A 26393-nucleotide genomic window follows, 5' to 3' on the forward strand; every position below is an offset into this window, starting at 1 on the left:
ATCTGTGAATTGAGGCCATCAGGCCAGCCGACTGCTAACACCCCTTTATGCCCTAAGTATCCAGAGAAAGGCTAGGGCTTCTTGTTCTGGTGCCCCAGCCCCCAGTTCAGCCTGACACCGACACGGGTTGGGGCTGGTTCTGCGGGAGCTCACATGCCTAAGGAGTGAGTGTCTGGTCCCGAGGAGGCAACATGATCTGTAAAGGATCCCTGACCCTCTCGTTTTGAACCCTAGAGAGGGCATCTCAGTCATGAGAGGACTGCAGGGACATTAGCCCTGCCTGAGATGGGAGGCCGGGGAGATGGCTACCTGGGGGAGAGACTAGGCAGAGGGGAGGGAAGGAAGCAGGAGAGGGTGGCCTCAGATCTTAGGGGGAAGAACTGAGCTGTGGGAAGGGGCCTGTAGGGGTCTCGCAGTGGGAAGGGTACCCGGCCTGGCTCCTCTGGAGGGGTGTGGGACATGCCACCTTCCGCCTGTAATTTTCTCAGTGTTTGAACCAAGTCAAGGTGAGCTGTTCTGGGCTAGGCCAGAGGGCCTAGGCCAGGAACTCAGGAGAAGGGGAAGGAGAGGAGTGGTGGGCCTAGAGGAAAGAAGAAGGAGGCAGAAGGGAAGGAATCAGGGCCCCCCACCTGGGAGCTAGGCAGGCAGAGGGAGGGTGTGTGCAGGGGGCTTTCAATGACACATTGCTTCTGATAAGAGTCACTGTCAGGTGTCACATACAGCCCCAGGCACAAGGACACCTGGCATGAAGGGGGAGAAAGCATTAAATTTGAGCGAGGCCAGGCTTGTATTTCAGATCCTTCTACTCATTAGCTGTGTGGCCCCAGGAAGGTCTCCTGGACTCTCTGAGCCTCAGATTCTAGAACCAAAGAACGTTTGTGTTTCATCCTTCACAGTGGGCAAGCTGTGGAGATCAGACCCCAGACCCTCCCACTCCCCTTACTGGTTGCCCTGGTTGTGTTCCTTCTTCACCCAAGCATGCACCCATCCCAGGCCCTGGGACTGGCATTATTCCTCATCTCCCCACCCTCACTGCCTGTAAGGGGCTGCATGAAGCATTCTGGGAGTGCCCCAGCCCCTCTAAAGGGGTTTGAGCCAATTGAAGGCCTGTTCAGTAAGAGGACCAAATGGGAGGCTGGGAGTGGGGGTGGGGCAAGGACCTTCCCAAACCTGCTTCACCCCCATATCCCCTTTCCCCTACTCTCCGATGGGTTGTCTGGGGCTCCCCTCCCCTTTCCCTAAGCTCAGGCCTTGCTTGTCTTCTCCACAACAAGAAGCGAATGTTATTTAAAAGGAGATCAGGAGATTTGCCTTAAATAGGCATGGAGTGCTGTGCCAGGGCCCAGGGGGAAGGGTGGGGGGAGGAGGCCACCCTGGGTGGAGAGAAAAAAAAGAAAGAGAAGGACCTCCTCAGGGGTGTGCAGAGCCCTTCTAGTTTACCGACACAATCCCAGGCTGCAGGGCATCGGTCCAGCAGGGCTTATTCCCCCCCTACCCCCATTCTGAGAATAAGGAAACTGAGACCCAGCTCAGGGAACCCACAGCCTGGGTCCTCTAGGAGGGAAGCATTAGCTACCAGATGCCGGACGCCGGTCTTTCCATAACAGTCCCCAGGAGCTAGGAGAAGGAGTTCAGGAAGGCATTGAGCCCAGAAGACAGGGTCCCCTATGGCGGGGATGGGAGGGTGCCCACAGGGTGGGGGTGTCTTGGGCCCCCCACACACACCTGCTCCCACCATCAGTTCCCAGGCCTTTGGCTCCTGCCCCCAGGTTGCCCCTGCCTGCCCTCCCAGCCCCAGCATGTAACTGGACACCCTTCTCACTCCATACCTTCCAGGTGAGCTGGGACTCTGCTTACTGAACCCAATACTGGCAGGAGAGGAAATTAAGGGCCATTCCTGGCGAGGAAGGAGCCAGAGTCAAGGGAGTGAGAGTCTGAGGAGTGGGAGGTGGAGTAGCAGTCAGCCCCCTCCCTGCAGGGCCGGTCTGGCACCGCCCAGAGTTCATGTCCCTATTCAGGGTCTCCTTCCAAGCCCTTCCCCTTCCATCTTGGCCCCTCCCAGCCGGTTCTATCTCAGCAGGTGAGGCTTTTGGAATCTTAAAGAAGGGATGCCTGGTGGCTCAATTGCTTAAGTGTCTGCCTTCAGCTCAGGTCGTGATCCCAGGGTTCTGGGATGGAGCCCCACCTTGGGCTCGTTGCTCAGCGGGGAGCCTGCTTCTCCCTCTCCCTCTGCTGCTCCCCCTGCTTATGCGCACACACGCGCTCTCTCTCTCTTAAAAAAATGGGGGGGGGGGGGAGGAAAAAAAAAGAAATGGAGTCTTGAGTGTGGGGTTTCTGGGACAAAGCTAGGGGCTGAGAAGCACCCATGCTTGCTCTTTTTTCAAAGGCTCTGAATACCAGGGTGAGACCTTATGCCCATCTTAGCTCTGCCACTTACAGCTGAGGGACTGTGCGCTGCCCACCTTCTGTAAGCCTGTCTCTTCCTCGGTAATCTCAGTCTGAAGATCCCACGCAAAGGGTTGTCAAAGCTCTGTTAAGAGGAGGAATGGAGGGGGTGCCTGGCTGGCTCAGTTGGTAGAGCATGGGACTCTTGATCTCAGGGTTATGAGTTCAAGCCTCATGTTGGGCATGGAAACTACTTAAAAAAAAATAAAAATAAAAAAGAAGAGGGACAGAGGAAAGAAGAGGACCAGTTATGACAAATGTACTCATCGACTAGGGCTGGACCTTATGTGTCTTGGGGGAAGGTGGGGGGCCTTCATTCTCCCCTTCCTCGCAATGGGTAGGCACAGCCTGGGTCCTCTAGGAGGGAAGACTGAAAGAGAAATTTTCGTTTACTCTGGATCCTGTTAATTCTCTTTGTTATCCTCTGGGCCACTCTAGAGGCAGGGAGGGCAACGGGGTCAGTATAGGGTGGCCACTTAGAGTAAATGTCATGGAGACAATAGGAGCTAACCATGAGGGGGTCACCCCTGCCTGCCTCCACCCCAGCTCTTTACTTGTCCTAACTCCGTTGGTCGCTCTTAGACCCACTTCACTAATGATGAAACTAGGGCTGAGGATTTCAGCAGCTTGTTCAAGGTCATATGGGAAGTGCCGGAGCCACTTGGAGCCTCAGGGCCCTCTGCTGACTTTGCAAAAACCCCAGGACCCTCCCTGTAGCTGGGACTTGAGTTCCAGACCCAGCTTGCAGGGTGGCTTTGGCCAAGTCATCTAACCTTTCAAGAAATTCGTTCTCTCTCCACTAAGGTGGGGATAATGTCCCATTGTCCTATCAGAGTTATTGTGAAAAACGAACAAGAGGGCTCATGAACACAAACCATGAGGTCCTCCTCACATACCCAGTGCAAGCTTCTCAGCAAAGGAACCTCTCCTCCCTACACCTACTGGGCAACCCAGCTCCTGAGGTGCCCGGGAGCCCAGCTCAGGCACAGCGAGGAGACAAAGGACCTGCCCTGTCTCTAGGAAGGGACTAACTGACCACTTAGTGCCACCTAGTGGTCTTCCGTGCGTGGTGCTTGGGGATCGGGAGGGCCTACTTACGCTGGGATTGGGGGCCTTCTGAGCATGACCCTTGGCCCTGTGGAGGTAGGCAAAATATGCCAGGACCTCAGGAAAGATGAATCATGCCTAGCCAACCCTCCCCTGGGCAGCCCCCCTGAGGGCAGGGTGCCCGTGGGCACTCCATCAGTGGGCCATCTCAGCCCCACATTTTACTTCCTCTGGACAGCTCCAGGAAGACAGTGGGGCAGGGGTGGGGGGTTGTAGTTCCAGTGCCTGGCTCAGCTACCTCCTCTGCGAAATCAGAGTGAACATCCCTGCCTTTCAGGGGACTCGTTCTTTCACTTATCAAACATTTTATAAACTATCTCCTTTCTGAAGTCATCGTGCGGAGTGCCATGGGGACACAAAGACATCTAAGCCAGGTCTCTTGGTCCCAAGGGCTCCGGCTCATTCTAGGAGACAGACAGAACTGTAAATTGCTAATTACCATCTGAGGCAAGTCAGGCACAGGAGACAAGTGGGGGCCAGCAGGAAGTGGGACTCACAGGAGCCCCTCTCGCCCCGCAGAGGGGTTCTACCTGCCCCTCCCCGTGTTGAGCACCCTCAGGAATATGCCTGACTCCCCCAACTGCCATTTGTCTTGCTTTCGAGTCTAATAAAGCAGAACCTCAAGCTCCATCTTTCACACATCTCTGCCTTTGTACTACGCAGTTCCCTTTTCCTAAATGCTTTTCTCCAACTTGTCCACCTGCTAACTTCTCTCCAGCCTTCCTCTGGAGAGTGGAGGGGAGAAGAATGGGAAATCCCCATGACTAGGTAACCAGAGAGGAGACAGAAGACCAGGGTCTCCCGAGCAGTGGCGCAGGCACCCGCATCCCCAGGGCAGAGTGCTCAGGCAGGTGGGAAGCCCTATGGTCCCCTAACTGCAGGCTCCCTGCATTCTCTCACTGCATTATTCATTCCATGCTGTTGGCCTGCCCCAGGCCATGTGCTGGGCTGGGTGCACAGGCTGCAAGAAGCAGGGGCCTCAGTCCTGTTCTGAAGAGCTTTCTGGTGTAGGAGGAAGACCCACAGGCAAGGACCACACAACGCATGTGCACAGAGACTAGAACCATTCTTCTAGAAAAGGGCAGGGCTAGATCCTGGGAACAGAGGTGATGTTTGAGGTGAGTCATGATGGGTTAATCTGGGCATTTCAGACTAAAAACATGTAGCCCAAGTCAGGGAGGTGTGCAGGGGTAAGGCACCCACTTCGCAGTCCCTTTCTCCCACCATCCTCTAAGTGAGCTCTCCTCACCCATGGGTACTCTATTATTTGATCATTTAGCTTGTTATTTGCTGGCTTGTTTATAATCGGTCTCTCTCTATTCACTGTAGGTATCCCAGGGCCATGTCACTCTGGTTTATGGCGGGGGGGGGGGGGGGGGAGTCTCCAGTGTCTAGCCCAGCACCTGGAACATTAGAGGCTCTCAATAAATATTTGTGGATTAAACCCATGAATGAACACACAGAATGGGCAGGAAGTCTCTTTTATCCCAGAATGACAGTGATTACTGGAGATATTTTCTCTTTGTTCTGCCCATACTTATCCATCCACCCCTGCCCCCATTATTCTAAGCAGGGTCATGAGGCCTTTGTGCTTCTTTGCCTCAAATCCAGAGGCTACCTGAGAACACACTCTGGATTTTGCTTCCAGTTCCTTCAGGGGACTATGGTAGGGGAAGGAGAGGCAGAGAGAGGAGGGTCCCCAAGACTAGGGAGGGATGAGTGATCAGAGGGTCCCCTGGGAGCACCACAAAGAGGTGGCAGGGCTCCAGAGGGCAGAGAGGGAGACCTCTGGAGAGGCTGTGACCTTTCCCCAACCCTTACCTTTCCCTAGGGCCTGGGTAGAGTTAAGGCCTATGGATGCTTGTCACTGTGGGTGTCTGCAGCCACCATGAGGCCATGGACACGAGAGGCCTGCTCTTGTAAGCCCTACTCCCTGCCTGTGCGACCCTAGGGGTGGGTGGGGAGCCCTCAAATCTGGCTGAGATGGGATTTCCCTACACCCCCAGGGATCCAGGTATGAAGTTAGATTAAATAAGATGTCAAGGAACTGTGAGGTTCCTTGCACGTGCCCCTCACATGATCTGGCCTGAGAGCAGCTCCTCCTCACAGGGGACATGGGTGCCTTTCTCTGGAGCCTTCTGGAGCCTTCTGGAGAGCATCCTCACAACAAGAAGGGATTGCTAAGGTCAGGACTTCTGGTATACCGGCAGTCCCATGAGGATGACATCTTTAAACAGGGCAAGTCCGTATGAGACCAGGGAAAGCTGAAATTGGTCCTTGGGTGAGGGGAAGAAGCTGGAGGTGGTGAGGCGTGGCTCAGCAGTGTGTGTAGAGGGCAGGATCAGAGAGGATAATCTGGGGAGGGGAGAGGAGAGGATGAAGAAGAAATAATAGTATCACCAGGACCTTCAAACATCTTCTATAGCCTGGCTCTGGGGGATGATGGGAGATTCCTCTCTTGGCAAAAGCCCTGGTCCCTCTTGCACCTTGGTGGTATATTCAGCCTCCTGCTAGGGAGCTGCAGGACCCCCACGGGAAAGCAAGCTCAACCAGTCACATCCCCGCACCTGCCTTTAGGTGTGGACAGTGAAGCAAGGAGGCAGAAGAGTACAGGACTCCCTCCCTGATGGCCATGCCTGTGTCTGGGGGTGGCCACAGAGCTCCCCCCAGCCAGCTCTTTCCAACTCCACTCCTGCCATTAGTTCTAGCCTCCCTGGTTCCCACTTGTAGCCAAGCCTGGGTTTGGGCTTCATATCAGTTCTTCGAGCTAGCCTTCCATTACCTTCCTTTCCTGCTTGTTATCTTGAGTCAGGTTCTTCTGTTTCCATCCAAAGGGTGCAGAGCTGCTAGGAAGCCCAAGATAATGCTATCTGTGCTGAACTGGATGGTCGCCAAACTGTGTTAACTGGAAGGAGTGAAAAAAGCAAGGTGCGGGCGCCTGGGTGGCTCAGTTGGTTAAGCGACTGCCTTCGGCTCAGGTCATGATCCCAGAGTCCTGGGATCGAGTCCCGCATCGGGCTCCCTGCTCAGCGGGGAGTCTGCTTCTCCCTCTGCCCCTCCCCTCTCTCATGCTTTCTCTCTCCCTCTCAAATAAATAAAAAATCTTTAAAAAAAAAAAGCAAGGTGCAACCAGACTGTAGGCCCCTTGTAGGGAAGGGCCCTGGTAAGCCCTGCTCACAGCTGGATCCACAAGGAGGACTATGTCATATGGGCAGATGGGAAACAGACTTTCAAATGGCACCGCACTGAAGGGCCTCCATGGTTGCCCACTTGTTGGGTGGGGGGTCACCCTGATGGGCTTGGCTTCTCCTAGAGGGTGTCTTTTATTTGGGGCAGAGAAAAGGGTTCAAGCTACGGAAAAGCAATCAACTCCTCAAGATCAGGAAGAGTGGTGACAAGAATAAGACAGGCAGGGTCATCCAGGGGTGAGGCCAGCACTCCTCCGAGCCTCCACATCTTGTCTGCCGAAGGATGTAGGAACCAGACAATGCTATGCTCTGCAGACATCATGGTGATAATCATTAGTGATCGTACATGTTACTGATAGCTCCTGACCGAGCTCCTGCCACGTGGCTGGCCTTTCTCCGACAACCCTACATGAAAGTCACAGTTACCACCTGCACTTTATAGATGAGGAAACCCCCAGAGAGGTTGTGTAACATGCCTAAAGTCACACAGCCGGGGAATGGCAAAATGAGGTGGAAAGCCATGTCTGTCCCCTGACCATCAGTCAAAGTCTCCACAGGCTGTAGCCCTGCCTCCTCCATGAAGCCCACAGGGAACAGTTGAGGCCCTGTAGCCCCTCTGAAACACCACAGCACTGAGCCACCTTATCCACGGTCTCCACTCCTTGAGCACCTGCTCTGTGTGCTGGGGCCTCTGCTGGCCTTTGGAAGACAAGGATAAATGCCCTCAAATGCCCAGACTTCATGTCTTCCTGCCATCAGCATGGTTTCACTCCTCCCACCATTATCGATTTAACATTTAAAATACATTTTACTCATAACTAGGTAACCTGGTTTTAGCCAAAACTGCAAGGGCCCCTAAACAATTTCCATCAGACTCTTTGATCAACTGAAGCTAGCTTTTTTTTTTTTTTTAAGATTTTATGTATATAGGGGCGCCTGGGTGGCTCAATCATAGGGCGTCTGTCTTCGGCTCAGGTCATGATCCCAGGGTCCTGGGATCGAGCCCCACGTCGGGCTCCCTGCTCAGCGGGAAGCCTGCTTCTCCCTCTCCCGCTCCCCCTGCTTGTGTTCCCGCTCTCGCTGTGTCTCTCTCTCTCTCTCTCTCTCTGTCTAATAAATAAAATCTTTATAAAAAAGATTTTATTTATTAGACAGAGAGAGAGAGAGCACAAGCAGGGGGAGCGGGAGAAGCAGACTCCCCGCTGAACAGGGAGCCTGATGCAAGACTCGATCCCAGGACCCTGGGTCATGACCTGAGCTGAAGGCAGACGCTTAACCAACTGAGCCACCCAGGCTCCCCATCTGAAGCTAGTTTGTTGATGATCCCTTCCCCTTCACAACGTTCAAGCTAGAGCCCCAGCCAGCAAGGCACAAAGTGAGAAAGTTGCGACCAAGATCCCAGCATTCAGATGTTGTGACAGGCCCATTTCCTGCCATGTGAATTCACTCCTGTGTCCTTGTCTGACCCCTGGGCAACAGTGATTCACCTTGTCATTTCATTAGGAGTCACCAATCTTGGGTAACTCAGCTTTCCAAATAACCAGTAATCCTAACAAAAGCTCACGTAAGGGTGTCGTGATGTAAGCACCTCTGTGTGCACCCATGGGGAGAGGGCCCTGGCCACAGGTGTAGCCCGTACCCCAGGCAGGGATGCCTTCTTAAAGAGAGCAGAAGACTCAACTCACAGTCCTCACACAATTCACAAGTTTATTTGTCCTAAATAAATATAATCTGAGAACATCCATCTCAATACCCCTAGATACTATTTCTTCTCCAAAAAAGGAGCTTAAGATACAGGCACATGGTTTGCATTGTGTGTTCTCAGGTTAGGCTCAGGAGGGGGTTTGTCCTAGCCTGTGCTAGCCTGGTCCTAGCTGTGACAAGAACCCCAGGGTCCCTTCTCTGTTTGGGCTCTGTACTTGGCCGGAGTCTCCCAGTCCAGGGCTCCTATAGCCTGTTCCTGCTCCTGAAGTACCTGTCTTCACTGCCTCTCCCCTCTGCAGCCCAAAGAGAGCAGCATTCACAACCGTGTGGCCCTGGGCCAGCCCTCACAGATAGCTTTGTTCCAAAACACCAGGTGCCACCATAGGCCCTTTCCCAACTGGCCCAGAAAGGGTTACTCCTGTCCCTGGAAGCAGCTCACCCAGGGCAAAGGGAGAAACTGAGGCACAGCTGGCAAATGGGTAGAAAGTGCTCTCCCTTGTACCCTGCCAGGAGGCTGAGAGCCCTAAAGAATGCAGAAAGAGACACTGGCTATCCTCCCCCAGTTGTCTCCAGGGGCCTTGGCCCACTAGGGAGGAGGAAGAAGGGGAGACCACCATTTGTCTTCTCTTTGAGGCTCAAAGGTTTGGGTCCTCATTCTCCTGGTCTGAGGCTGCCTCATCATCATTTGGAGACTTCTGGATCAGAGACAGAGAAACCCAGTCAAGGACTCATGCTGTCCCCTGGGGCAACAGCCTAGGGGCCAGCATCTCCTTCCTCTTGCCCTTGCTCCCAACAGAGCCAGAAGAGGCTCTGCCACCCCTATCCCACAGTCCCTTGGCCTTCCCTCTGTCGTAGCTCCCAGGCTTCCCACGCCATATGACCCACCATCAGGGGACTCCCTCTTACCAGGCTGAGGAGGCCCCTGCCCCTCTGCAGGGCGGCATAGAAGCTCAGCACACGGGGATCACAGCGAACCACCATGGGATCAAAGTCCAGCACACGCAGGCCCTGCAGGCTGCGGGCCCGGGAAAGGGCCACATAGGCCTGGCCACTGGCAAACACACGGCCCAGAGAGATCTCCACGCAGTCCAGGGACATGCCCTGAGGGAATGGAGGGACAGAGCTAGAGCCAGCTCAGCCTGCAATCCCTATGCGCAAGAGCCTGACCTCACCTACACTGGCCCAGCGACTGCCCCTGGATCTCTTCAGCCAGTACAGAGATTCTCAAGGCAGAGAGACAGATTGACAACAACTGGGTGTCTGAGTAGGAGGAGGTCCAGGAGACATAAATTGAGGATTAGAATAGAGGGATGGGGGGGTGAAAGGAAAGAGTTCAGGCCTGGGTCAGACAGGCATGGAAATGAATCCTGGCTCTGTCTCTCACTCTCTATGTGACCTTGGACAACTTTACTTAACCACTCTGAGCTTTGGTTTCCCCTTCTGTAAAACAGGACTGATTATCACATTAAATTTAACATCTGGTAGTGGCTTAAGAAATGGCAGGAAAGGAGATGACAGAGGGAAGAGTATGTGTCTGGGAAAGGGAGAGGAAGCAGGATGGGAAATGCGCAAAAGAAAGGCTAATTCTACCACTGGTCTGGAACTTTCCATCCAGGGCAAGCTCAACCTTCACAAAGCCTTTAAGAACCCCCTTCAATATGCCCCAGGCCTATCCTGTCCCCCGTCTGCCTTGCCCTGTCCCCCACACTTGCTGCTTACCTGGCTCTTGTGGATGGATATTGCCCAGGCCAGCTGGAGGGGCAGCTGCTGCCGGCTGAGGAGTTGGCCCCCAGTGGCCTGCACCGTCCAGCGGTCAGCACGGATGACCTCGGTGACTCCGCAGAGGAACCGTACCTGGGGCAGCCCTGAGGGAGGAGTGGAGAAGTCCCACCTTTTGGCCCTGCTTCAGGGCTCAGAGGTGAGGAGCAGGCCCTACCCCTCCATCCTAGCCTTCTTTTTTTTTTTTTTTTTTTTGATTTTATTTATTTATTTGACAGAGAGAGACACAGCCAGAGAAGGAACACAAGCAGGGGGAGTGGGAGAAGGAGAAGCAGGCTTCCCGCCAAGCAGGGAGCCCAACGTGGGGCTCGATCCCAGGATCCCGGGATCATGACCTGAGCCGAAGGCAGACGCTTAACGACTGAGCCACCCATCCTAGCCGCCTCCTCACACATACCCCAGGGCCTGCTGCAAACCCAAGCAGTAGGACTGATCTCCCATCATTTACCTCTTCCCTCTGTCTCGAACCCAACGACCACCCCCCGGGCGCCATTCACTAGGCCCCGGGACACTGCTAAGTTCTTCACCAACATCACCTGCAAGGGAAAGTGAACTTGAGGCACGGAGAGCAGCCCATTCCAACACCTGGCCTCAGCTCCAGCAGTCGCTGGGGGCAGTTCCAGGAGGCTGGGGGCACTCCTGGAGAGGCACTGAATCCTAATCCTTAACTCTGTCACTGGCTGACTGTGACCCCTGTGGCAAGCTGCTTTATTTTCCCCAGTCTCAGTTGCCCCTAGTGTCAAAGGGGAATGACATTTGCTGTTTGCCTCAGGAGGGGGTAAGGAGCAATAAGGTAATGGACATGACAGGGTTCTGAAAATGATCATGTCTGTTACGGGGTATGTGTATGGGCCAAAATCGTGAGGGATAGCTCCAGGTCCTGTCACCCCTCTCCCAGCCCTCAAGTGCCTTTCAGAACCTGAGGGAAGTCTCCCATTTGGCCCACCCCAACATCATGGGAAGAAGCAGGGCTCTCTCACACAACACAGACGTGGAAACTGAGCTTCAGCAAGGGAAAGGGGCTTGTCCAAAGCATTGTTGCTGGTGCCCCAGGCCTAGCAAGAAGAGGGCAGTGGGAGGCTGAAGATAGGAAGGTAGGTGGGAGCAGGAGGGAGGGAGTTCACTGGGGTCACAGCTGGGCCCTCTGGCTATGGAGCTGCCTGGGCCCAAGGGCAAGGACTGGGGAAGCCCAGGCCCCCCAGGTCTTGGCTCTGCTTCCCACTCACCTGGGCCCCCAGCTTGAGTTGAAGGATCTGGCTAACGGGACACTGGGCATCCAGGATCCGGGCTTGCTCAGGGTCACTGTCCATGGCTTTAAAGCTGTGTACCTCACCTAGGAAAAAAGAGTTGGGCAAACAGATTACAAGTCACTGACTTGTGACTCAGTTTCCAAAACCATGTATTAGACCAGGGTGTAGAAGGCAGTAGTGGGGACAGCTCAGGCAAGCTGGGGCTTTGGAATCAGGGGCCTGGGTTCAAGTCTTTTTTTTTTTTTTTTAAAGATTTTATTTATTTATTTGACAGAGAGACACAGCGAGAGGGGACACAAACAGGGGGAGTGGGAGAGAGAGAAGCAGGCTTCCTACTGAGCTGGGAGCCCGATGTAGGGCTCGATCCCACGACTCTGGGATCGTGACCTGAGCCGAAGGCAGACACTTAACAACTGAGCCACCCAGGCACCCCTGGGTTCAAGTCTTACTTCCAGTATTTACTGGCTCAGTGACCTTGACCTGTTCAAGATCATGCCTCTCAAGTTACAGTTACATCTGCAAATGTAAGGGCCTTTATGGCCAGAGAGGTGGGGGCCTAAATATCCAAATGGCCCCAAGGGCCCAGGCTGTTGGGTGGGGGTGGGGGACCCATACCTGCCTGATGGCCCCTCCCAGCTGGTTTTGACCAGCCCTGGCTCCCTGCTCACCTGGCAGTTCCTGCAGTCGCCTCCTGTTGGTGAGGGCCACGTCATCCTGGTGAGTGCAGAGCCTTGTGGCTACAATCCCATCTCGCTCCACCTTGTGGGAGGCTGTGGCCTGGAGCTGGCGGGTCACTTCATCTGAGCACCTGTAGGGGCTGGGCTGTCAGGGCAGAGCCCACCTGAACACCAGGTAAGGTGGGGCACCTGGCTGATATGGCCCAAGCAGTAGGCCATGGGTCAGACTTGGGGATTAGAAAGGGGCACCAGGGCAAAATGTGCTGGCCCCCAGGCTGGCCAACTTGCCTTTCCCCACTCGGACCCCAGACATGGGGAATGATCATGAGCAGGCACCCTTCCCTGTGACTGCCCCCAGGTAGGAGCCAGCCACCCTCCCATCCCAGTGCTCCTGAGGAAGTCGGATATGATGAGTGAGCACAGGCTAGAGGTTCAGAGGGCCTGGACAAGGCACTGATGTTGATACCCTGTCATACGGGTAGCCTATAATCAGATTGGCCTCCAGGCTACAATCTTATAGCCTCTGGCTTGCTGCCTTGGGAGCAAAAATCTAGCCTGTGTTTCTTTTTCTTTCTTTTTAAAGTTTGTTTGTTTATTTAAATTCAATTAGCCAATGTATAGTACATCATGAGTTTTTTGATATAATGTTCAATGATATTTTTTTTAAGTAATCTCTACACCCAATGTGGGGCTCAAACTTCCGGCCCCAAGATCAAGACCCGCTTGATCAAGGCTTCTCCGACTGAGCCAGCTAGGCGCCCCTAGCCTGTGTTTCTATCTCAAGGCTTCCTCCACATGGAGAAGCCTGGGTGCAACAGCAAATCACATGGGAGAAGGGGAAATAACTTAAGACCTGCATCTCTCTCTGCTCTGCCACTCAATCTTCCTCTTGTTCCCCACAGATGCTGGTGTGTGCGACGTACCTTCCTACCTGCCTCATATGTCTGTGACAGGGGTCCCTAAGCATAGAAAGCCCCTCACTACCACCACCTCCTCCGCCGATCCTGTCCCAAGCTGGTTTTCAAGGCCCAGCTCTGGCCCATGTCTTCTGCCTTCCTGGCCTCCTGCCTGCTTGCACATGAGTCATCCTGGCATTTCAACCTTTTGTCCTAGCTGGGGTGGGATCGTGCCTGCAACCTCTCTCCCTCACCAAGTGACCCCACTTGGCTCTCTAAGAGTGGGAGGAACTTGGGTTTTAGAGTCAGGCCAGGTTCAAATCCCAGCCCAGTCACTTACTGGCTGGAACTTGGGGCAAGTCACTTCACCTCTTTGAACCCCCTGTTTCTGCATCTGTGAAATAGGAGTGTTAACATCTCTGATTTCTTCTCATGTATCCACGTGTCCATACTTCCCTGACATCTGGTCTGTGCCAGGGCCTGTGCTGGGTGATGCGGACCCAACCTTGGAGGAGGCAGGGTCCCAGTGCTCAGAGAATGACCATCTTCTATGGGCCATGAAGGATTTTCCCCCCTTCTCTGTTCACGGGGGCCCACCTTCCCAGCCTGACAGCCTGCAGCAGAGAGATGAAGATCTGGTCGGCCTGCCTCCACACCTCGGTCAGCTCCAGGGTCACTGGGACACACCTTCTCCAGCTCTTGGCCTGGTGGGGGCAGGGTGGGGTTTCAGGGAGAAGAGCAGACACCTGTGGGGGGCAGGGCCAGAGGGTGAGTGATACCTGAAAGCAGAACTTCGGGGGCTGAGAACCCTTGGTTACAGGCGGCAGCTGCAGGAAGTCCCCACAGATGATGAGCTGGATCCCTCCAAATGGCTTGTCCTGCTGCCGGACAGCTCTGGAGAGGAGCACGGGGTACTTTAGCAGCTGGGGTGGCCAGGTTCCATATGGAAAACCACCAGAACCCAGCCCTTACTGCATATACTGACCTGGCCACCGCTTCCAGCTTGTCAAACAGGTCCGCCTCCACCATGGAGATCTCATCGATGACTAGCCGCTGGCAGTTCAGCCAGCCCTGGCGCACAGCTGGCCGCTGGGCCAGGGCCACACACTGCGCCAGGGAAGCCTGGCCTGAGCCGATGCCTGTGAGTGACACTACTCAGCCTAAGACCCTAGCCACTGACCCCCTCTTCCATCTCACAGGCCTGGCTGGCTTCCAGCTCAAGCCCTAGAGGTCCCCACTTACCTGCAAAGGCATGGAGGGTGGTCCCCCCGATGTGGCAGGCTGCCACCCCAGTGCTGGCAGTAGCCACAGTACCTGTGGGAGGCAGTGAGCCCAGGATCCGCTTCAGCAGATAAGACTTCCCTGTCCCTGGGCAGAGCGTAAAGTCAGGGTCACCTGCTCCTCCATCCTACCCCATCACCGTTCCCCCACCCCCCACGCTGCCCCCCCACTACCTGCACTCCCAGTGAAGAAGATGCTCTGGCCTTTCAGGACAACCCTCAGCACCGCAGCCTGTTCCTTAGAAAGCTGTGGTTTGGTGGGGGGCAAGCTCAGCCTCTTCACAGGCAAGGGCCACCTTGGGGCTTCCTGTGGGGGGACAGGACTGTCTCAGGGCTTCCTAGCCTGGGTGCCATGCTAGGCCTGGTAGCCCTTTGTTTCTCTGCTGGTTTCACTCCTTGAAGCCCATGGGCAGCTTTGGTTCCCCTGGAGATCTTACCAGTAACTACTCCGGGCCAGGTCTGTCCTTGAGGAAGGAAGGGCTCAAGGCTGGGTTTCCACTGATCCCTGGTGCCCTGGTGACTGCACTATGTGGGTCTGGATCCTCCCTCAGCTCCCTCCCCTGGTTTCTCTAAATCTCCTGGTTCTCTCACAGGTCCTTCCTTCTCACTACTCTTCCTGGCACAAACCTGCCTGTCTCACAGCAAAACCCTGCCTGGCTCCATCTCCATCTTCTCCCCAGCTGAGTCTCAAACCCCTGTGGTCTGTGATCCACCTGCCCCAGTTCATAAACACTGTCAGACCTTCCAGACTTTGTCCCCCCCAACTGCTCAGACCTGTTGGCTGCCCCTGACACTGCTGGTCACTTCTTCTCTCCAAAAGCTCCTCTCCTTCTCCAGGCCCAACAGCCTCCTACTTTTTCTTCTGAAGTCACCTTCTCTACTTTCCCTTTTACCGTGAAGTGGGCCCTCTTCCTATTCTAGCTTACTCAGGGATTGCACTCTGGAGAAACACTGCACAATTTCCCACATCCCTGTCACACTCAGATGTCCAGTGGGCATCTCCTCTGAGCTAACCAGCAACCCCCTAAACTTGGGCCTCCTGGGTCTCTTCCATCTCAGGGGCACACCCACTCCCTGAGGCGTCCCCCCTTTCCTGTCCTCACAGTGCTGGGCTCGGCTCCCTCCCGGGGTTCCACCGGCCGCTTCACGGGCGTGGCGCGCGAGACCCGGGTGGCCACCGCGCGGCGCAGCTCCTCGGGCTGCACGGGGCTGATGGTGACGAAGTCGCGGGGCCGCGGGCCAAGCAGCTGCGCGCGGGCGGAGGCCGGCCCCGGCCCGGGGGCCGCGGCCAGCTTGAGGCGCAGCGTGCGCAGGAAGCGTCGCAGGCGGTCCGGGGGGCAGTCGGAGAGCAGCAGCTGCACAGCGCCCGCCCCGGGAACGCCGTCGCTGGGGAGCCGCAGCGTGCTGCGTCCGGCCGCCGCGAAGCGCGTGAAGAGGCGCGCGGCCCGCAGAGGGAAGCAGCGCGGCCGGCCCGCGGGCCCAGGCGCCTGCAGCCGCAGCAGCAGCTCGCGGCGCTCATTCCGCCCCAGGCTCAGCTCCGCCGTGCGTAAGGCCTGGCGCTTTCGCGGCTGCCCGCCCGGGCTCAACTCCTCCACAGACACGCGGCACCGCAGCTCCACGTCCTCCAATTCCGCCGGCGCTGCCTGGGTGCCCGACAGCATCGCCACCGCCTCCGGCAGATCTGCAAAAAGCCCGGAGCGCAGGGGTCACGAGGACTCAGTGGACCTAATCGGGAGCCCGGTCAAGACCACATAGGGTCACGGAGGCCGTCACTAGGAACAAAAAGAGGTCACGCAGACGACAAAAGGGACCTGGGACCAACCGAAATTCACGTAGACCTTACTCTCCTACACGGTAATTTCCAGAGCGGTGGATGGGCAGCGTCAAATGCACCCAGGAATGGGGACCCTCAGCTGTCCGACCAGAGCCGCGGAAGCAGGCTCCTGAACAAAAAACGGAGGCTGATTCCAAGACGCCCAGGGCAGGCAAGGGAATCCTCAGAGTCCTCTCCCAAGGAAGCAGGGGAAGCTCAAATGGAGAGATGAGCAGGGGACCTTCTGTCTTCCAGATACGTCCAGTGGTTTATACGCTGCCAGGTCAATCTCACTATTACCCGTGTACAGAAGTGGAAACAGACTGGGAGAGGTTACAACGACTGGTAGGAGTCAGGGTTAGTGTGATTCCCGAGCCCTGACTCTTCCCCATCTCCAAGATGGGCACTGGGTGGAGAATATTTGGCTAGGGAAATCGCCGGGGACCCTGGGGCTCGGGAATCTATGTTTCCTCCGTCTGACCCACTCGTCTGCACCCTCCCGGCAGAGACCCTTTGAAAAAGCAGACTCTCTGTCTCCCACCTCTGGGGTCGCGTGGACACTCACTTGCACCGGCACTCGGACGAACACGCTGAACAGAGACGGCCAGCTAGTGAACCTCGAGCAGTACGAACTTTCAAATACTAGAAGTAGAAAATCACCCTATAACCGGCCGGATCTTTAAATTCTCCAGCCAATCAGAGACAGGGGCGTGACAACGGGCGTGTCTTTCGTTGGGTTCAAACTCGCCGAGCTTGGGCGGTACTAATCGCGCGGCGGTGAAAGGAGTCTTAATGTGGTGGAAAAGCATACCAAATCTCGTGCACCAGTGGGCGAGGTGGGAAGGGGCGGAGCTCGGCAACGCGTGGTGATGTGTCACCCAATGCGGCTTGAAGATTGGTTTTTAGAACCATGCCTCCAACACACTTTTTCTCGGCTCGAGCCCTCACTGCGGCTCAACTTGGCCTTTGGAAAGAGGGGCCTCTGATCCTTCCAACCGTGTTTACCTTCACTTGGCGGTTGCCCACTCCTGGGCCGACTACCCCAAGGCCTGCAGCTCCCCTTGCGTAACCGCCCCCCCCCCCCCCCCCCGCTCCTCTTTCCACCCTTCTCTGCCTCTGTAAGGGTCATTTTACGCATTTGTCTCCCAGCGGGCTGAGGCCCTTCGGTGAGGAATTCCAAGACCTGTGCCACGTACTCAGAGAGTACAAAGGAAGCATGTGAGCCTCTGTTTTCAGGGAATTCGTATCCCTTTTGTTGCACTGGATGCTCGGAGAATTTATTTTATTTATTTATTTATTTATTTATTTGAGAGAGAGAATGAGAGAGAGAGAGAGAAGCAGACTCCCCGCTGAGCAGGGAGCCCGATGCGGGACTCGATTCCGGCACTCCAGGATCATGACGCGAGCCGAAGGCAGTCGCCTAACCAACTGAGCCACCCAGGCGCCCTCAGAGAATTTATTTTTAATTATCTTTTCTCCCCCCTCATTGAAGCTTGGAATTACATAGCTGGAAGGGATCTTATAGGTGAGTCAGCCTCCTCATTTATTGGATTGCCCTCATTTTTCAAATGAGGAAACCAAGGCTCCAATAGATTTTACCAAAAGTCACATACCTTGCAGATAGCAAAACAAAGCCTTGAGCCCAAGTCTAACCTGGTGTGAGCATCTGCTGTTTTCTGCACCACATTTCTCCCCGGTAACTAGTCTAACTTCATGAAGGGAATCCAGGCCTGGACTGGAATCTCAGCTCCTGACAGCCACTGCAGTGCCCCAGCCCTGCCAGTTAGAGGTTACTCTAGGCCAGTTTCCTTAATGTCTCAAGCCTTTGTTTTCTCATATAGAAAAATGGTGAGAGATAAAAATGTGATGATTGTATAGTTCTGCGACTATGTTAAAAACCACTGAATTGTTTGCTTTAAATGGATAAATTGTATGGTATGTGGATTATACCACAGTAAAACTGTTAGGAAAAAAATCAGGAGAAATATCGTTCCTCTTCGGTGCTGTCTTGACATATGAGTACCCAGTGGCATAGGGAAATTTTCAACATCACTGTGGCAGGCAGAATGATGGTCCCCCTAAGATGTTCCTATTCTAATCCCCAGAATTTATGAATATGTTACCTTGCACGGCAAAAGTGATTTTGCAGATGTGAGAAATTAAGGATCTCAAGGGGGAAAGATTATCTGGATTGGTTGGGTGGGCCCAATGGAATCACAAGGGTTCTTATAAAGGAAAGTGAGGCAGAAGAGCCAGAGAAGGAGATGTGATCAAGAATCACAGATGTGGGTTGCCTGGGTGGTTCAGTTGGTTAAGCGTATGCCTTCGGCTTGGGTCATGATCCCAGTGTCCTGGGATCACGCCCCGCATCCGGCTCCCTGCTCCACAGGGGGCCTGTTTCTCCCTCTCCCTCTGCTGCTCTCCTGCCCTCTCTCTGCCAAATAAATAAATAAAATCTTAAAAAAAAGGGGGGTGCCTGAGTGGCTCAGTTGGTTAAGCGACTGCTTTCGGCTCAGGTCATGATCCCAGGGTCCTGGGATCGAGTCCCACATCGGGCTCCCGGCTCAGTGGGGAGCCTGCTTCTCCCTCTGACCCTCTTCCCTCTCATGCTGTTTCTCTCTCTCTCTCTTTCAAATAAATAAATTTTTAAAAAATCTTTAAAAAAACACACACAGCAATTCTAATGGGTTAAAAAAAAAAAAAGCACAGATGTATGTGAGAAACAGAGAAAGATTTGAAGATGTTACTGCTGGCTTCGATGATGAAGAAAAGGGCCATGAATCAAGCCATAGAATACAAGAGGCTTCTGGAAGCTGGAAAAGGCAAGGAAGTGGGTTCCTGCCCATTAGAGTCTATAGAAGGAACACAGCTCTTGATTCTGGCCCAGTGGGACACATGTCAGACCTCCAGAACTCAAGATAATAAATTTGTGTTGTTTTAAGCCACTATATTTGTGGTAATTTGTTAGAGCAGCAATAGCACTAAGAAACCAGGACAATCACACAGCCAGAAAGTCAAAGAGCTGGGATTATGAACCCAGGTCTGTTTCCAAAGCCTCTGTTGTCTCTTCCCATTACTCTTTGCTTATAATGGGCCCGGCACACTCACCAACAGCCTGCTCCCTTCCCCTTTTCCTCTCTGCAGTACACCAGACTGCCTCTAGAGAAGGCACAGACACTTCCACATGGATTTTTCCCCAACATTGTTTTTCTTGTGACTTTCGAGCTAAAAAAAAAAAAGTACAATATATATAAAATTTACCATTTTAACTATTTTTAAGTGTACAACTCATTGCCATGAAGTACTTTCAAATGTTGCATAACCATCACCACTATTTCCAGAAAATTTTCATCATCACAGTTTGTACCCATTAGACAATAACTCCCCACTCCTTTCTCCTCTCAGCCCTTGGTGACCCCAACATTTTATTCTGAAAATATTTCAACATATACAGAAAGGTTGAAAGAATTTTACAGTGAACACCCATATACCCCCCACCAAGTTTCTACAATTAATATTTTGTTGTATTTATCACATGTCTAGTCATCTGTCCATCTCAACATTCATGAATCCGTTATGCATTTTAAAGTTGCAGACAACAGGATATTTCCCGTCTAAACACTTCAACATGCATAGCATTAACTAGTTTATGCTTTTTTTCTTCCTGAAGTAGGCTCCATGCCCAACGTGGGGCCTGAACTCATGACCCTGAGATCAAGAGTTGCATGCTCTACCGACCGAGTCAGCCAGGTACCCCTATGCTTTATCTATCTATCTAAGAAATATTTTATTTATTTGAGAGAGAGAGGGCATGAGTGGGGGGAGGGGCAGAGGGAGAGGGATAAGCAGATTCCCTGGTGAGTGAGGAGCCCTATGTGGGCCTCCATCCCAGGACCCTGAGATCATGACCCAAGCCGAAGTCAGATGCTAACTGACTGAGCCACCCAGGCAACCCTATGCTTATCTTTTCTTTTTTATGCTTATCTTTTTAACGTAAACTTTACATATGGTGAAATGTACAACTCTTAGGCTTAGCATGAGAAGAGTTTTGACAAATGCAAATATCAGTGCAGCCCAAGCCCTTATCAGGATATAAACTCTGCTGTCAAATATGGTAGCCACTAGTCACATGTGGCTAATTTTAAATTCAAATTAATTAAAATTAAATGAAATTTAAAATTCAGTTTTTGAATCCCACTGGCCATACTTCAAATGCTCAATAGCCACATGTGGCTAGAAGCTACCGTATTGGACAACACAGATTTAGGATATTTCCTTCATTGCACAAAGTTCTAAGAACATTATCATCACCTAGAAAGTTCCCTCAAGTTACTTCCTACCTAGTCAATCCCCATCCTCAATCCTTAGGCAACTCTGCTCTGATTTTGTTTTCACCATAGATTTAGTTTGTTTTAAAATTTCTTATAAATGGAATTATACAATATGTATTCTTGTGTGTACAGGTTTCTTTCACTGAGCATAATGATTTGGGGATTCATCCATGTTGCTTTATCAGTAGTTGGTTCCTTTTTATTGCTGAATAGTAGTCTATCGTATGAATATACTAGTTTATCCATTTTCCTATTGATGGATATCTGGACTTTCTATGGATTTATGCTTTATTTTTTAAGAAATAGATACCACAGTGAGAAATTACTGGGTCTTCAGTGGTGGCATAGTCTACTAAGCCTCTGACTCTTGGTTCCCACCCAGGTCGTGATCTCAGGGTAGTGGGATGGAGCCCTAAGTCTCGCTCCATGCCCCACGAGTCTGCTTAAATTTCTCTCTTCCTCTCCCTCTGCCCCTCACCCCTGAGCTCTCTCTCAAATAAATCTTTAAAAAAAATTGCTGGATCATTGAATAGGTGTACATTTAGTTTTATATGAAACTACCAGAGATTTTGCCAAAGTGGTGGTTTGTAGGAGTAGCAACAATGAGTCCTTGTAGTGAAAGGAATAGAACGAATAACGATACCGGCTTAGCAGTTGAGTAACGGTCCTCAGGCTCCGCCCTCTTCCCCGTCCCAGCGCCGCGGTCCAGTTAGTTGGGTCCTGATTGGTCCGTGGAGGAGGGAGGCGGAGCCAGAGGGATTTCACGTCTGGGGCCGGACTTCCTCCTTTCCGGCTTTGGGCTGTCTGCCATCCTCAGTGTTCTGCTCAGTGCTGCCAGGGCAGGGTCAATTAGAAAAGCTCAGCACTGCTCCTGGATCTCTCACCTAACCCCAAGCCTGGTTTTAACGCAAGCTCTCAGGAGGAACGAGTTTTCGTCATTATGAAGTTTCTTCCTCGAGAACTCTTTCCATAAGTCATGTGCTCTCTTTCACCGGTGGTCTCAATTATAATCGCCTCATTAATAAAAATCAACATTGACATTAATAGCACAGGACTGGGCGGTTTACAAAATGCGTTTTCGTCTGTAATCTCATTTGATATTTAAAAGAGCCTTTACAGGGGTGCCTGAGTGGCTCTGTCGCTTAAGCATCTACCTTCTGCTCAGGTCATGATCCTGGAGTCTCAGGATCGAGCCAGCCCAGGGTCAGGCTTCCTGCTCAATGGGGAGTCTGTTTTTACCTTTCCCTCTGCTCCTCCCCCTGCTCGTGCTCTCTCTCGTGCTAGCTTTCTCTCTAATAAATAAATAGAATCTTTAAGAAAAAATAAAAGAGCCCTTACAGCCCTAACTTACAGGGACAGTCTTGGAGAGATGCTGAAAGGGTCTTCCAGCTTCCAGAGCACTTCTTCACCTGGCATTGATTCATCACCAGGTAGCGAACACTCATTTTATTAAACCTCTGGTACAGGTGACCCTCCCTCCTTGAAATCCTCTCTTCTCTTTCCACAACACACTTCCCTTGTTTCTTCGTACTTATTCACTGCTCCATATAGGTCTTCTTTGCTAGTCCCTTTTCCCCACCGAGACCTCTCAATGTGGGAGGACTTTCTCTTTTTTTCTTTTTCTCCTATCTTTTCCAATACCATAGCTTGATTATCAGCTGCATGCTGATTCCCAATATTGTATCTCTAGCCTGCCTTTCTCCCCTGAACTCCAACTCTGTCTCCATTTGTCCTGATATCACCACACAGATACCTAGCAGGCATGTCAAACCCACTTTCTCCGGAACAGGTTTTAATCTCCTTCTCCAACACCATATAAACCTGTTTTTCTCCTGTCTTCATCTCAGTAAATGCACCACCATTTTTAGCTCAGGTTAAAAAGCCACATCATATTCCTTTTTTTTTTTTTTTAAAGATTTATTTATTTGACAGAGAGAGCACAAGCAGGAGGAGCGGGAGAGGGAGAAGCAGGCTCCCCACCGAGCAGGGAGCCCAACATGGGGCACGATCCCAGGATCCTGAGATCAGGACCCAAGCCAAAGGCAGACACTTAGCCAATTGAGCCACCCAGGCACCCCAAAAAACCTACATCATATTCTTGATTCCTTCTTTACTTACCACATCAAATCTACTATCGAAACCTATTGTTTCTGCCATTTTGGATCATTCCCTCCATCCCCATCCCACAACCTAGAGCTAGCAGCCTGTCTCCTCTCCCTGGATTATAGCAGGAAGTCTCCTGATGTCACTGGCTTCCTGGCTTCCACTCTAATCCCCTACAATTCAATCCTTTCTCCAAATAGCCGCAGATGGGATGTTTTCAAACATATAAACACATTTTGCTACTTTTAAGCCCTTGATGCCTCTCTAGGCAATTCCTCTTAGAATAAAATCCATAGTCCTTACCACAGCCTGAGACCAACTCCCTCCCTTCCTTCCACTGTGAACTCAAGTCTACCACTTTCTTCTCTTACTCACTATGTCTCTGTCACACTGGCCTCCTTGGTGCTCCTTGTACACCCAGAGCCCATCCCTATGCCCAGGTCTTTGCACTAGTTTTCTTCCTCTGCATGAAATACCTTCCTCCAGGGTGCCTGGTTGGCTCAGTCTGGAGAGCATACATCACTTGATCTCGGAGTGGTGAGTTCAAGCCAGAAGTTGGGGGTAGAGTTTACTTTAAAAAAAAACGGGGGGGGGGGGCGCTTGGGTGGCTCAGTCGTTAAGCGTCTGCTTTCGGCTCAGGTCATGATCCCAGGGTCCTGGGATCGAGCCCCGCATCGGGCTCCCTGCTCAATGGGGAGCCTGCTTCTCCCTCTCCCACTCCTCCTGCTTATGTTCCCTCTCTCTCTGTGTCTCTCTGTCAAATAAATAAATAAAATCTAAAAAAAAAAAAACCAAAAAACAGGGGCGCCTGGGTGGCTCAGTCCATTGAGCATCTGCCTTCAGCTCAGGTCATGATCCCAGGGTCCTGGGATGGAGCCCTGCGTCAGGCTCCCTGCTCAGCGGGGAGTCTGCGTCTTCTCCCTCTGCCGCTCCCCCTGCCTGTGCTCGCTCTCTCTGTCAAATAAATAAATAAAACCTTAAAAAAATAATAAAAATATTGGTTTGAGAGAAAAAAAGAAGAAATACCTTCCACCTCACTCTTTTTGTGGCTGTCTCTGTCTCATCTTTCAGGTCTCAGCTGAAATATCCATATATTTACATATATTGTGAAATGATTACCACAGTAGGTTTAGTTAACATCCACCATCTCATATAGACCCATTAAAAACAAAAGAAAACAAATTTCTCCTTGTGATGAGAACTCTTAGGATCTACTCTCCTAATATCTTCTGTATATACCATAACAGCGGTACTAACTATAGTCACCCTAGTACTTATTTACCCTATAACTGGAAGTTTGTACCTTTTAACCACTTTCCCCCAACCTCTCCTCCCCGCTGTCTTTTTTTTTAAGACTTTATTTATTTGAGAGAGAGAGAGTGAGCAAGTGAGAGAGAGAGCACAAGCAGGGGGAGAGGGAGAAGCCAACTCCCCACTGAGCAGGGAGCCTACACTCAGTCACTCCAGCCCTTCCTCTGGGAAGCAGCTCCCACCACACACTGTGTACTCTTTCAGAGCCCTTCTAAGGACTTGTCTGCCCTCTTACTGGCTCTGCGGCCCTCCAAGGCAGGGCCCAGATCTGTGTGGGCTGGTCATACAAGGCTGCCAAAACACTTAGTAGAGAGCACAGACTCTGCAGTCAGGCGAGGTTTGAATCCTTGCACCACCACTCACCAGTCAAGGGACCTGAAACAGGTCTAAGCCTTGGAGTCAAGATCTGTTCAATGAAGATAACAATTGTATCTATCTCATGGGTCATTATCCACTTTCGTGAAGATTAAATGAGGTACATGTGAGGAGCTTAGTACAGTGAACAAGGACAGAGGCTCCCTAAATTCTTTTGAGTGAATAAATGCCAGGATGAAGTATTGGAAAGCACCCCACTTCAAAGGCCCTCAATAAGTTTTGTGTTGATAAAATGGTGTACCTGCAAAACAGACTCCATCACTTCCATAGCCAGAAACTTTCAATGACTTCCCCTTGCTCTGAGGTTAAAATACAGTCCTCTCAACACAGCCCTCAAGGCCCTTTCTACGCTGAGCTGTCTGCTTCTCAGCCTGGCTGCCCTACACATGCACACTATACTGTTTCATGCCTCTTTGCCACGGCTGTGCTCTCCCCTCTCCCTAGAATGCCCATCTTGCCCCTTTGTCCCGGTTTGGTGCTCTTCCCATATACATTTACCCTCACTTTTAACATATGGGTTTCTCATCTGTTTACATGTCTTTCTCTCCTGATAGAGGACCGGGCCATTATCTTCCAGCCATTAGTGTAAGGACTGACAAACAATTAAGGCGAATAAAATATTTGGGTTGAATGAATACACTGGTGTGGAGGCAACAACTAGAGGCCAGCATGGGCTGGGATGGGGAAACTGATGCCAAAGTGGCTGTCAGTGGCTCACTCCCAAAAGTGACGGAGCTCGCTGGATGTGAAAACTGACCTTACCCCACCCCAACCATGAGCTCTTTTGTGCAACAACATGAATTCCCCAGGGTCTCTGGTCTCCTGCAGGTGGAATCTCAGTTTCCAGATACAGGATCTTCTGAGTCCTCAGGCATGAGGTGCCCAGCTCTGGAGAGGGAGTAAACCAGTATAAACCATATTGAGGGACTAAAACCATGGGGTGGCTGCAAGAGGTTGCCACATACATTGACTTTCTCAGATCTTTTAAGATGAAGGAACCCAGGCCCAGGCATAAAGAAAAAGTAGGCCCCCATCTTCCTCCTGCTTGGGCCCCAGGCTACCCTTTTCCATGCAGAGCTATAAGTGGCTTAGGGGCCTGAGGACCAGCAGAAGGCAGTGAAAGGGGAACTTGATCAACTAGTGCAGCTGCTGCTATAGCAGCCAGAGCCAAAGGAGGTCACTATTGATCCCAATACACTTAATTCTTCCTGCTGAAGCAAGCTTGGGCAGGGTTGGCTAGAAGAGCTGCGAGGGAAGGGGCAGGGATTGTGCTGGAGGCTGGGATGTAGCCAGTCACTTTCTCTCTCAGGGCCTCTGTTTCTCCAAATGTAAAATGAGGGCGCACGGTGTTAACACTCCACTTCCAGCAAGGCTGTCGAGGCTGCAAGATCACCGCTGGATAGGGGTGGGAGGTGGAGGGTGACCCTCAGATTATAGGAACCAGGGAGAACAGCTCTGTGCAATGTCCAACGACGGCAGGAGAACACTGCATTTGGGAACCCCTGAGAACTAGCGGTAACCCTCCCTCCCCCCGCAAAGGGACCCCGAAGTCCAGATTCCCAGCCCCAAGTCTTCCCGTTACCCGATTATCGGGACCGGACGCGAGGTCCAGGCCCGGCCCTTCGAAGAGATTCCTGGGAGAAGGGGACCAGGTTGTCGCCACTGCCCCAGCGTCGAGGAGGAAAGAGGCGGAGCCTCTTGGTGCCATCTCTGGGCCGCCCAGGACCGCGTGGGCCAGACCCGCAACCCTAGCCCTCTCGGGTCTGGAAACCTCAAAGGCGCAAGCCGCCAGCGCCTCGGGCGCTCGCTGGTCCTGCCCCACCCCGGTCCCGCCCTCCGCCCGCGTCCCTCCCGTCCGCCTCTGGCCGGAAGCCCCCTCCCCCTCTCTCCGCCCTGTCCCCCGCACCCTCTGTCCCCTCCCAGTCCTTTCCCTCAGCGGGTCGGGGAAACCTCTTTCCTCCCTGTCCCTCCCCCTTCCTCCGTTCCGGCTCCTCCGTCCAGTCCCCTAACCCAAGCCCGGCCCCGCCCAGGCTCCGCCCCCAGCCCCGGCCCCGCCCCCCCGTTTCCCGCCGGGGCCCCGGCCTCCCAGCCCCGCTATTTCTTTCCCCGGGCCCCGCCCCTTGGCCCCCGGAAG

At 52.7% G+C, this 26393-nt stretch overlaps 1 protein-coding gene and 1 non-coding gene across 2 annotated transcripts; one reads left to right on the forward strand and one right to left on the reverse strand.

Annotated features, from left to right (window-relative positions):
- Window positions 1–2556: 2556 nt before the first annotated feature.
- On the forward strand, window positions 2557–2629 carry TRNAK-CUU. The gene has a single exon. It is a non-coding gene; the product is annotated as a tRNA-Lys (tRNA).
- A 6391-nt stretch (window positions 2630–9020) lies between these two features.
- PIF1 (PIF1 5'-to-3' DNA helicase) lies at window positions 9021–16729 on the reverse strand. The gene is made up of 13 exons (XM_021693987.1): window positions 16705–16729; window positions 15430–16007; window positions 14501–14633; window positions 14289–14414; window positions 14032–14185; window positions 13826–13940; window positions 13644–13750; window positions 12142–12281; window positions 11450–11556; window positions 10672–10759; window positions 10164–10309; window positions 9351–9545; window positions 9021–9139 (listed from the first exon to the last, which is right to left on the reverse strand). The coding sequence occupies exons 2-13, from the start codon at window positions 15985–15987 to the stop codon at window positions 9080–9082; spliced, it is 1929 nt and encodes a 642-aa protein (XP_021549662.1). The 5' UTR covers window positions 15988–16007; window positions 16705–16729; the 3' UTR covers window positions 9021–9079.
- Window positions 16730–26393: the final 9664 nt, after the last annotated feature.

The sequence above is a fragment of the Neomonachus schauinslandi genome, chromosome 9, assembly GCF_002201575.2.
Source record: "Neomonachus schauinslandi chromosome 9, ASM220157v2, whole genome shotgun sequence".
Classification (NCBI taxonomy): Eukaryota; Metazoa; Chordata; class Mammalia; order Carnivora; family Phocidae; genus Neomonachus; species Neomonachus schauinslandi.

Coding starts and splice junctions, on each gene's coding strand:
- PIF1 (XM_021693987.1), bottom strand. CDS start 15,987: ATGCTGTCGGGCACCCAGGCAGCGCCGGCGGAATTGGAGGACGTGGAG. Junction 13,751..13,825: donor CCCCGAAGTTCTGCTTTCAG/GTATCACTCACC, acceptor TGCCCCCACCAG/GCCAAGAGCTGGAGAAGGTG. Junction 10,760..11,449: donor AACTCAAGCTGGGGGCCCAG/GTGAGTGGGAAG, acceptor TTTCCCTTGCAG/GTGATGTTGGTGAAGAACTT.